This window comes from Ailuropoda melanoleuca, chromosome 5 (assembly GCF_002007445.2).
Source record: "Ailuropoda melanoleuca isolate Jingjing chromosome 5, ASM200744v2, whole genome shotgun sequence".
NCBI lineage: Eukaryota > Metazoa > Chordata > Mammalia > Carnivora > Ursidae > Ailuropoda > Ailuropoda melanoleuca.
In genome coordinates, this window is record NC_048222.1 from 44,034,308 (window position 1) to 44,045,838 (window position 11,531).

At 38.3% G+C, this 11,531-nt stretch overlaps 1 protein-coding gene across 1 annotated transcript in view; it reads right to left on the reverse strand.

The window, feature by feature from the left end:
• Positions 1 to 11,499, reverse strand: part of APH1B (aph-1 homolog B, gamma-secretase subunit) — a 30,663-nt gene extending 19,164 nt beyond the window's left edge. The window contains exons 1-4 of the mRNA XM_019794162.2: positions 11,275 to 11,499; positions 9,715 to 9,885; positions 3,948 to 4,018; positions 3,308 to 3,430 (exon numbers count right to left, since the gene is read on the reverse strand). Coding sequence (XP_019649721.2) covers positions 3,308 to 3,430; positions 3,948 to 4,018; positions 9,715 to 9,885; positions 11,275 to 11,387 — 478 coding nt within the window. The 5' untranslated portion in view covers positions 11,388 to 11,499. The remainder of the gene's footprint in view (positions 1 to 3,307; positions 3,431 to 3,947; positions 4,019 to 9,714; positions 9,886 to 11,274) is intronic.
• Positions 11,500 to 11,531: the final 32 nt, after the last annotated feature.

The following is an 11,531-nucleotide window of genomic DNA, read 5'->3' on the forward strand; positions in this document are numbered from 1 at the left end:
TTGTTTTTGTTCTTCCTGAAAGATGAGGGAACTGAGGGTTAAACAAAAGTCCAGTACTTCCTTGCCCAGTGCACTTCTTTCCCACCTCTAGGCCAGTAGGGAAGACACCTCTTTCCTCCACCGGGAACATTCCTCCCCGACAACCTCCCTTTGCCTGCCTAGCTATTATCCTTTCAGTTTCTACTCAAATAGCACTTCCTCCATAAGCTGTGCCTAGCTTTCATTTTTTCAATCAATATTTGAGTCCATCTAGCAATAAAGGTCTCCACAAGGTGCTGGGGTAAACAAAGCAGACACAGTCCTTGCACTTAAAAGGCTTAGCATCCAGTTGGAGAGACATAAGTAACTACACTGTTGACCAATTAATTACAAGTGCAGGAAGTACTACAAAATAGAAGCACAAAACCATCTGAGTGTGAGTTAGAGCTTGACTTTTGTGTGCTCGTGGCTCTTCCTCATCACAGCATTTGTCACACTTTATTATGATTAGCTGTCTGTCTTTATTCCCCACTAGGAGTAGAAGGTATAGGCATTAACCGTACTGTCATAGCTTATCACTTCTGTTTAATAAAAATACTTAATACTCATGTATGGAATGAGTGATTAAACAATCAAATGGACTTGCCCAAAACATTAATGAGCCAGAATAAGACTTGAACTTAGGACTCCAATTTCCATACTTTTGCCTTTATATAGCATTACTAAGAAACGGTAATGATTCGAAGAAAAGTTAATGCTAGCCTGCTACACAACTACAAATAAAAAATAATGAACTTATACATATTATTTATAAACTATGCCTACCTGTAACATGAAAACCTATGTACACATAGGTATCATAGAGTGTATCTCTGATACTAACATAAATATACTAATTAGTGACCCCATAAGCCTTATTTATTCTGATTACTAGTTAGGCATTTGTAATGAAGTATGTTAAACTAACATATAAACTTATAGATTTAACTGACAAATTAAAAATGAGCTCATGCCTAAATAAGTGGTAACAATATCAGTTATAAATAATACATACAACAAACACATATAATATACAAATTTTGGGTTATTATTTTAAAATGCAATGAAAAGTAATAATTCAAAGTTTATGCTCCAAAGAATGATCCTATAACAAACTCTTGCATATGATAAAATAACTATTCTTTCACTATACGTACACATTCTCAGCATGGTCAGCCTGCTATCCTAACAGCTAAAGACATTAAAATATTTTATTTTCCTTTGAATATTGAATTTTCCCTTGAATTTATAGAAGTTGCAAACACAACCCCCAAACTGCTAGCACTTTCTTTTCACTTTCTTCCAAAATAATCATTTTAAAGCTAGTCTTATGAAAGGGAGTTAGCACCATCTAGTGAAAGAAGCTAGCAGAAAAATAAATTCCATTAGGAGAATGCTACTTGAACCAAAAGAAAATTGCTTATGTAGCAGTATAATAGACCCATTTCAGAAAACATAGAAAACTGTAACAGTAATACTCCCTCCTGATAATGCTTTAATTTATATTGGACTCTAACAAATGTTACCTATTAACATTACATTTGTTCTAAACACCTAGCACTTATTATTATAATTCATCAAAAAACTGTCAGAAAGGTTCTAATTATGGAATGCTTAAAATGAAGAAAATTGGCTTTGGTGGAGGCACCACTAAACAAGTCCAACCCATGAACTTGTAGCCAGATGTAATGGGCCTTGACTTAGTCCTTAGAAATGATAGACCTTGGAAAGTCATTACACATTTTGTACAGGGAAGATCAGTTTGGTAGCCGCATACAGGCCAGATTCACATGAAAGTGTGTTGAGAAAGACTAACCAGTTGGGGGTTGATGGATGTAATGTAGACAGGAGATACCAAGGCCTGGACTAAAACGAGGAACAAGAGTCCACGGGGTTTAGGGATCACTGTAACAGGCAGGATGACTGTGAACTACTGCAGCAGTTTTTAAAATCTGGGCACTGTATCTGGTTCTAGTATTATCTTAAACTGTATTAAAATAGTTATTCACTTTTGTTTAGTCTTATTTTCTCTATTAGAGGGTAAGCTCCTTGAGAACAGAAATTCCTTTAGTATAGATGTTAAATAAATAATATTTAATAGGATATGCACATGGGGGTCACTTAATTTAATTACATAACTTGTGGAGATAACAAAAAATACAGTGGAATTTTCTTAAAACTATTTTTAAAAGATTCCTCTTGAAAACTGAAGAGAAATTTTATGTTAATTATGTACATTGCAACTCTCAAATGCGTGATCACTGCATCATGATGACAATTTTTACCTGGGGGGTGAAAAAGCAGTTTGAAATGAGTTGATCCCTTTCTACTGCACTTTTGGATAAAAAGGTCAACTCATCTATTATCATTTTTTCCTCTCAACTTCTTTTTTCAAAGAATATAGCATGATTTATTTTTAAATGTTCAAAAGCAGGAAAACTATTAATTTTTTTCAGATACTAAATGAAGGTTAAAATTTCATGTTTTACCTTCAAAACAAAACATGTATATAAGTTAAAAACCTAGCTTTCAAACTTGGTTAACCTAGGGAATTAATAACACAAAATCAGGGCAATAGTTACCTGTGGGGGAAAAACAATGAGAAACAAGGGACTCTAAGTTCTCTGTTAATATTCTAACAGAGAATATTTTACTATACTAATGTTGATGTGTAGTTGATGTATTATAAGTGAATTTTAGAACCTTTCTGACAGTTTTCTGATGAATTATAATAAGTGTTAGGTGTTTAGAACAAATGTAATGTTAATAGGTAACATCTGTTAGAGTCCAATATTCTTAAGAAAAAGGGAAGATCGGTTGTTATTCTTTAAGTGACACAGGTATGTTTAAATGTACATTTTAGATGCATAATATTACATTAAACAAGAAGCATTTTTTCCCATCTCAATTTCAAAATTCAATTATACTGCCTATCCCAAAAAGGGGCCAAGATGACTAATTAAAGACTAAGGTTTATACTAAAGATAAATGCAAACCAATAAAAATATAAAAGCATATAGCCTATAAAAATTCACTTATAATACATCAACTACACATCAACACTAGTATAGTAAAATAAATTTTATATAAGCTAAATTCCACCCTAAAATTCTAAAATACTCTAACCAAAATTTTTATTTTCCTACCTCCTTCACTTCTGATATCTAACAGTATTTTGCCTTTAGAAGGTATCGTATAAATTTAAATTTTGAATTCTGAATCCAGAAAACTCTAATAAGGATGAATATTTAGACCAGAAAACTGATATTCACAACTAGTGGGCACATACCTGAATTTAGGAAGAACTGGGGAGAGTCTCCATGAATGCCCACTGTGCCTGGTCCCAAGGAGTCGGAAAGGGTATTTACAAAGGCGAATACTCCACTCATGATTCCAAAGCCCAAGCCAGAAACTAAAGAGGAAGAAAGAAGTTAGACCCTTTTCAAGCTATGATTTCTCTTCAAATCAAGTTTCCAAGGACTAGACAATACTATTTTGAAGGGGAAATAGTATACATGGTGTTGGAGAAGCAAGGAAAGGCTGGCTCAGGAAAGATGAGTGCTTGGCTAAATGATAAACAGAGAAGCGTGTAAAAGGAAGGGAAATGAACAGTGGAATGTAGCAGAGAAATGAAAAAAGAAAAAGATCTAGAAAGGCACAGAAACAATAAGCAAGACAGAGGACATAAAACTGGAACTGAGCTTGAGGGATGACTGCCTGGAGTAGAAAGGGTGATTCAACTTAGGGATCTCAATCCTCCCCCCACCCCCCCTGCCCCCGCATGCACATGAGCCACTCTCTCTCTCTCTCAAATAGGTAAATCTTTTTTCTAAAAAAAGCAAAAAAACCTACAAAGATATTTTTAAAAAAATGGCTTTTATGTCAAGTCTGGCTTTTTCCCTTAACGACACCATGCAGTTCCAACTTACCGTAGGCCAGTAATCGCATAGAAGGTGCCGTCTCATCCGGGTTTATACTCTTCAAACCCTCACTGGCTTTTCTAAAACAAAGCACACATTTTTTTTTTTTTTAAGATTTTATTTATTGGACAGAGATAGAGACAGCCAGCGAGAGAGGGAACACAAGCAGGGGGAGTGGGAGAGGAAAGCAGGCTCATAGCGGAGGAGCCTGATGTGGGGCTCGATCCCATAACGCCGGGATCACGCCCTTAACCGCTGTGCCACCCAGGCGCCCCTAGCACACAATTTTTTAAAAGAAAAAGCAGTACGTCAGGAAAACACACAAGGTATTTCAAAGTCTAGACACTTATTGAGGCTTCTGATCAGGTTACACCTTAAATCTAAAATCCATTTAAACACTCGTGACTCTAGAGAACAAAGGAGGGTTCCTCCGGGAGGGGGGGTGGGCTAAATAGGTGATGGGGATGAAGGAGGACACTGGTTCTAATGAGCACCGGTGACGTATGGAAGTGTTGAAACACTGTATTGTAGAAATGAAACCAATATTACCTGGTATGGTAACTGGAATAAAAGTAAAACATAAAAATAGTAAACAAAATAAAATGAAATCAATTTAAACAAAACCCAGCAACTTTTCAATTAACTAAAATCAACCAGAATTTCCAACCAACTTTACCTTTCATCTGACTTTTCACATAGAAAAGAAAAAATAAGAAGAATATAAGTAAACAAGCCATCAGGGATTGAATTAGTAAGAAAAAAAGCAATGGCTCTGACTACTTTCTGAGCTCAGTAAATACTTAGTTCAATATCCTATGGCCTCTAACACTCTGAATTTTTCCCTCTTCCCAAAGTACTAGATCTTCAATGCCAGTTTGTTGATACTTTGTAGTATCTCCTGCCTGGGTTATAGCTATTTTCCCATCCTTCCTTTTACCTTCCACTTCGTAGAACCTAAATTATACTCGTCCTCCAAAGTCTCATTTAGTCAGCAGTTTCTCAAAGAACTCACCTCTACCAATGATTGGTAATCACTAATCTCTCCTTACTCTTAAATCCTAGAATGCCCATGGTCTGAGCTCTCATATGGGTGCTTAATCATACGATCCTCAGATGGTAAAATAGTCTACATATTTGTTTCATATCCCAATCAGGCGTCAGGAAAGAATTAACCACAGAAGAATAAAATGCTACCCACAAAAAAGGAGATAAATGAATACCTAAATGAAACATTAGAATACTGCTCGATAAAAAATGATCTTCAGATCATTTATGATCTGTGCTTCTGTTGGAAACAATTCACAAACTTATCAGGAGTCCCTGCTCCCATGCAGATGTGTTAGGTAGGAATGCAAGGTGTGGCTGTCAGTTCTATTACTGTCACTATTACTAACATCTGTTGGCTAGAAACTCTGCAACAACAATCCTGACTCAAAGGATATTTACATTATATTTGTGAGAAGGTATATTTGTTAAAGCAATAAAGAAACCAAACATTTTAGATTGATTTTTCACCAAGTACTGAAACAAAATGAGTTAGGTTAACTCTAAGAGTAGATAATTAAATTAACCAGAACATACTTATATTCTGAGCATTGTGTTAAATTTCAAGGTATGCATATTCAATATAGCTGGCCTATTCATTACATAATATAAATATCATTGATTACTTTAAATTAAGGCAATGCAGAATTCAACCAAAATAGTAATAAGCATAATGAAAAGGGCCTTTTGCTTTTCTAGACTCAAAAGAAACAATATGCCATTTCAGAGCTCTCCATTTAGAAGCATTATTTGGTAGCAAGGACATTACTCAAAACTTCAGTGGCTATATCATCTTTTTCTGGAGCAGTAACCAACTAAAATGTTCAATTTTCCTAAATAAAATAACCTGTCACAGGAACGTTGTTAAAGGCTAATTAAAGCTTAGAGACATATATGATAGCAATAATCTCTATCAACAAGTAGATATAATGGTACAACAGAATCAAATTTTGGAGGATTTGTTTTATATCAATCGCTCAATAATGAGTAAAAGATTTTTGCTATTTGACATAGCAAGGTATTGCTATCACAAATGTATTAAATATATAAATTCAAAAGTTTAATAAACGTCCTCATTCTAAGTTGTAAGTTTGTTGGCATTAACGGTTCTCAATGCTAACATTAGGAAGCGAAAAAGGAGAAAACACCATTAGTTCCAATGTTCCTAATGGATAGAACACATGATCGATGATGTGAGGGACAATGTTTTTAATTTGACCATTTTACTGAAGTGGAAATTCTCTGTTTACATTTATTACTATTTCCAAGAACAAAAAAGAAAAAGTCCAATTTTTAAAATATAAAGTTTGTGGGGTACTTGGGTGGCTCAGTTGGTTAAGCATCTGCCTTTGGCTTAGGTTGTGCTCTCAGGGTCCCGGGATGGAGCCCCGCCTTGGGCTCCCTGCTCAGGGGGGATCTGTTTCTGCTTCTCCCTCCCCCTCAGCCCCTCCCACCCCTGCTTGTGCTCTCTCTCCAAGAAATAAAATCTTAAAAAAAAAAAATTGTAGTAATGATTATCTTATTTTTTCTATAAATGGAAGATGTTCTACAATTAGGAAATATTAATGGTATCAGCATTATAAGACAAAATTGAATTAAATTATAAAAGCTACAAGTCAAAAAATGTTTAATGTATGTTTTAGGCAATGTATGCAACCATAATTTGGATTTTTAAAGAAATTATTATAGGAAGGACTATCACTTGTGGCCACATGCCAGTTCCTCACAGTACAGCTCTTTGCTAGGCTGAAAGTTACAATTCATTTATTCATTCTTCAAGATGAAGTACTTGTTCCCGAGGGCTGACCCATGAAATAAATATATATTAGACTGCAGTGATATATATTTTGATTCAATTTCATATATGTAAAAAACTGGTACAAACCTTCCACGTTTTAATCTTGGCACCAAATTCAGATAGCAAAAATGTGACTACTTAAAAGTTGAAATCCTACTTTGGAAGTGGAGATAGTTAAAATATTAATTAAACCAAAGTTCCTATATTTGAATGTAGTACTGCATATGAGAGCAAGTTAAATGCATTTATATGTTAGTCATGGATAATGTATCATAATTCTCAAACTTGTTTTAACATATAACTACATGACAGCAAATATATCTAAAATTTGCTAGAAAAATATTGTACAATAATACAAAGGCTTGGTGGAGATGCATTTTGCAATGGCAAATAAAGGTACCTGTTAATACAGGCTTGTCCTATCATCTGTCTGCTAATTTCCAAAGGCCCTTTCAGAGGAATAACCATGGTTTCCCTAGAGGGCCAAAGAGGCTTCTCTGAACTTGGTGTCATGACAGCCTTGACTGACCTGTAATTCCTTTCCCGTATGTCCCCACTCCCTCATTGCCCTCATTAAAAATGGCAACCTATGTTCAGCTTGTACTTCTTTAGAACTGTAGGACAGTGCCAATAAAAGGTTGCATTCCAGGTAGAATCCATGAAGAAACAGGTGGTAAAGAACAGCAGATTCAGTCACTGAAGGTAAGTTGGATTTTAGTAATACCCTGAGGGATTATTAAACCCATGTCCTGAAACTGTGAAAATCTAATCCAAATTAGGTCTGCTTCAAAGGTAGGACCAACAAATGTGAAAATGGAAAACCAACATGAGCCAATGATATTGCTGACAGGAAAAAAACAGTGCAACCTGAGACTAAGAGTACAGTGCCCAAGCAAGGGTAGGAAAGGCCACTGCTCTCTGTATTACTTCGACCACAGCAGGGTACTGTGCTGGGTCCTAAGCACAGGTAAACTCCAGGCACTAACAAAAAGGGATGTCTACTGACATAAAAGAGATGATAAAAGGTTTAGAAGCCACATCTATGTCTTCTGAGGGCCAGGTGAAGATGAGGTATGTGTAGCCTTGAAAGAGACAGCATGAAAACCATGTAAGAGATTTCATTTGGCTATATGGGGCAGAGGTCAGAAAGAGGGACATTTTGATTACCTGAATATATTCTACAGTTAAATTTTGGAGTGAAAGTAACTGTTGCATACCAGAAACATTCAACCACAGCTGAATAGATGGTCCATCTGTTAAGGACTGTATTCTTGTGAACACTTAAATGTAATTGTTCGTATTTGGTTGTTGCTCTTTAATATTTCCAGAAACTAATGGAAATCTCATTTTTAAACCTTTTCTAAGAATTTGCTTCTAAGGAATGGCTTCCTGGTTTGCTATTTGTAATTAAAATTGCTTCATTATGAAATTTCAATATCTGTTATTAAAAGCAACAAGTAAGGGGGCACCTGGGTGGCTCAGTTGGTTGATCGCCCAACTCTTGGTTTTGGCTCAGGTCATGATCTCAGGGTCATGAGATCTCACTCAGTGTGGAGTCTGCTTGAGATTCTCCCTCTCCCTCCGCCACCCACCTCTCTAAAATAAATGAATAAATAAATAAAAGAAAAAAGAAACAAGTAGGGCCACCTGGTGGCTTAGTTGGTTAAGCCTCTGACTCTTGATTTCAGCTCAGGTCGTAATCTCAGGGTTGTGAGATGGAGCCCCTCATCAAGCTCCACATTGAGCATGGACCTGCTTAAGATTTTCTCTCTCTCCCTCTGCCCCTCCCCACCCCCACACTTTCTGTAAATAAATAAATATATAAAATCTTTGAAAGCAACAAGTAAAAAATATAAAAGGCCTGGCAGGAACAAATTATCAGAAGCCTATTACAAGAGATGTTGTTGAGGTTCTGTCTTGATTACATACATGAAATTTGTGGAATGCCTTAATTATCTCATTTGCAGAAATAAAAAGAGCACACTTATCACTTCGTTGCCTTACTACATAATCAAAGCCAACCTCATGACTGCCTGAAAGAAAGTATGGTTTCAAGTTCAAGCTGTGTTTCAGATCAGTGGTTTCACATGAGGTCCTCATGGATCCTACAGCTGACCTACTTCCTGGCCTAAAAAGGGAACTCATAACCATGGCTTTTTAAATATATCTTTCTATTATAGGTATGAAATCACATGAAATATCACAAAATAAACCCATTTTCCCCTAATACAGTCAAAATAATGGTAGGCATAATCTCCATAAGAATTATTTATTTTCAGTGGTGGCAAAGAGAAGCACACATTAATTCTAAACTGGAACAGTTTTTCTTGTTGTTTCAATGACTATTTCTCTAGCTTATTTTTCTCCAGGGCACTTATTATCTTCTAGCATACAGTGTATTTTATTGTTCATTCAGTGTTGTCTCTTTCCACTATAACCTCCATGAAGACAGAGACTGTCTGTTAATCATCATGTATCCCCAGTACCTAAGACAGTGCCCGACACTAAGTAAAATCTCAAGAAATATTTTTTGAATGAGTGAAGGAAGAAATGTCCACAAGTAACATTTGCAGGGCATGTGGGTGGTTCAGTCGGTTGAGCGTCTGACTCTTGATTTCGGCTCTAGTCATGATCGCAGGGCTGTGGGATCAAGCCCCAAGTTGAGTGGACTCCACCCTCGGCAGGGAGTCTGTCTGTGATTCTCCCTCTCTCTCTCTCCCCCTCTGTGCCCCCTCCCACAGGCACACACTCTCTAAAGTAAATAAATCTTTAAAAAAAATACTCAATATTTTCAGGCTGGGAATGTACAATCCCTTGACTTTCAACTCTGTAGGAAGGCACAGACCCTCAATATCACACTATATTAATGTTTCAAACTACTAAATCATAATTCAAATATAAACGGAAAAAAGGTAAAGCAAATATTTAACTTACTTTAAAAGTTTATAGTACACAAACCGAAACAATTCTTGGATAAGGACTGAGACTAATGCTCCCAAGATCAGCAGATATTTCTGTATTGGTCCATCTTTGTTGTCAGTAATGGTTCTTGCCATGAACCAAAAAAGGGAGGAAAACAGCAGAGACACCAACCAGAAAAAAGCTCTGAAAATTAGAGGGGGGGAAAAAAGGTATAAGTGAACAGGATTAATAACGATTTAAAAGTGAAAAAACCCTACTTGAGAAGGAAAAGATTTCCTGACTCTTTAATAAGAGGGGGAAAAAAACTCCTCATAAAGTGATGTCCTGGATCAACTGTTCTTAATCAATGGTTCATTTTCCCTGGTGAGATGAACATGCAGTCCAAGAGGAATGTGAGATTTTTTCCTAACATTTTTTTTCAGTGGCCCTGTTTCTAAAGTACACCTGCAGACTATGGCCAAGGACTATCTAGCTAGAAACCTGGTTATTTGCTACTCTTCCTAATTAATGCTTTGCCCATTGATATGCAAATATGTGTCCTTTCCAAAAAAAAAAAAAAAAGTCTACATCTCTATTAACAGAGTGATTGGTATAAAATTCAGAGGTTGAAAAACCTGTTGAAATCTAAGTCAGCTTTCCAGGCCTGTTTTGTACAACATCCCTGTGGATTTTAATTATAACAAGCTTTACAAACATTTCGCCCAAATCTCTATTGTTTTTAAAATGACACATCTGATGGGACACTTTCAACACAGTTTTGAGAGGTGAAGCAGCTCAGAAAAGGTGGTTCTCACTGGCCTACCGTGGCTGTTTCTCCTGGTACTAAGAGAGACTCAAAGGTGGAGGGGGACGTAGGGAGCCCCGGAAGAGCTGCCAGACAGGTGAACACCGGGATTAGGACCATATTCGCCACCAGAGTTCAGTATTTACCAAGCTCCTGCAAAGAGGCGCACTGACAGGTGCTTCGGTGTTTTCACGGCTTTCCACCCTTTGGCTGTACACCTGAATCACCTGGGGAGCTTTAAAAAAAAAAAATCCGTGGGCTGATTCCCACCCCCTACACATTACGATTTGGCTGACCTGGGGTAGGGGGCGGGCATGGGTATGTCTGAAAACACCTAAGCTCCGGGGGCTAACGTGCTCTTAATCCCTTTGGGATTGATTACAGACGTCTGTGAGAATCTGAAGGAAACTAGAGACCCCCCTCCAATAAAACAAAAGATGAATATTTGAACCTACCCACAATTTTTTCATACAATTTTAATGGCTTCACAACTCACTAGAGCCCACCCACGGACCCTCGGCAAAAACTCACGAGCCACGCATCAGGGTTTTCCGAGACCCACAGCGTGAGCTCCTTCCCCAAAGCCTGCTCTGTGGGGTCCCGGGGCTCCTCTTCTTTTCCCGCCGACCCTCGGAGGCCGAGGAGTACCAGGGGAGCGGGATCTCGGCTCTCCCCCTCCGAAACCTTCTCCCCTCCAAAGCCCAACAAGGTCGAGCCGTTCGGCTGGGACGCCGGGGGTCGCGGGTATCTCCGGCGGGGGAGGAGAGCCCCCGGAGCAACCGCCTCACCCGATGATGAGGAAGATGACGCGCAACGGCTCGGTGGCGATGGTGAAGATGTAGAGGGCCAGCGCAGGCCCGAAGGCAATGAAGGCGCAGCCGAAGAACACGGCCGCCGTCATGGCGACCGCGGAAGCCGGCCCTGAGGCCGGCGGGGACGCGAGGTGCGCCGGGCGCTGACAGAGCTGAGCCCGGCGCGGGGGCGCGAGCAGGGAGCGACGGAGGGGGTGGGAGGAAGACGCGGAGGGGGCGGGGCGCGTCGGGGG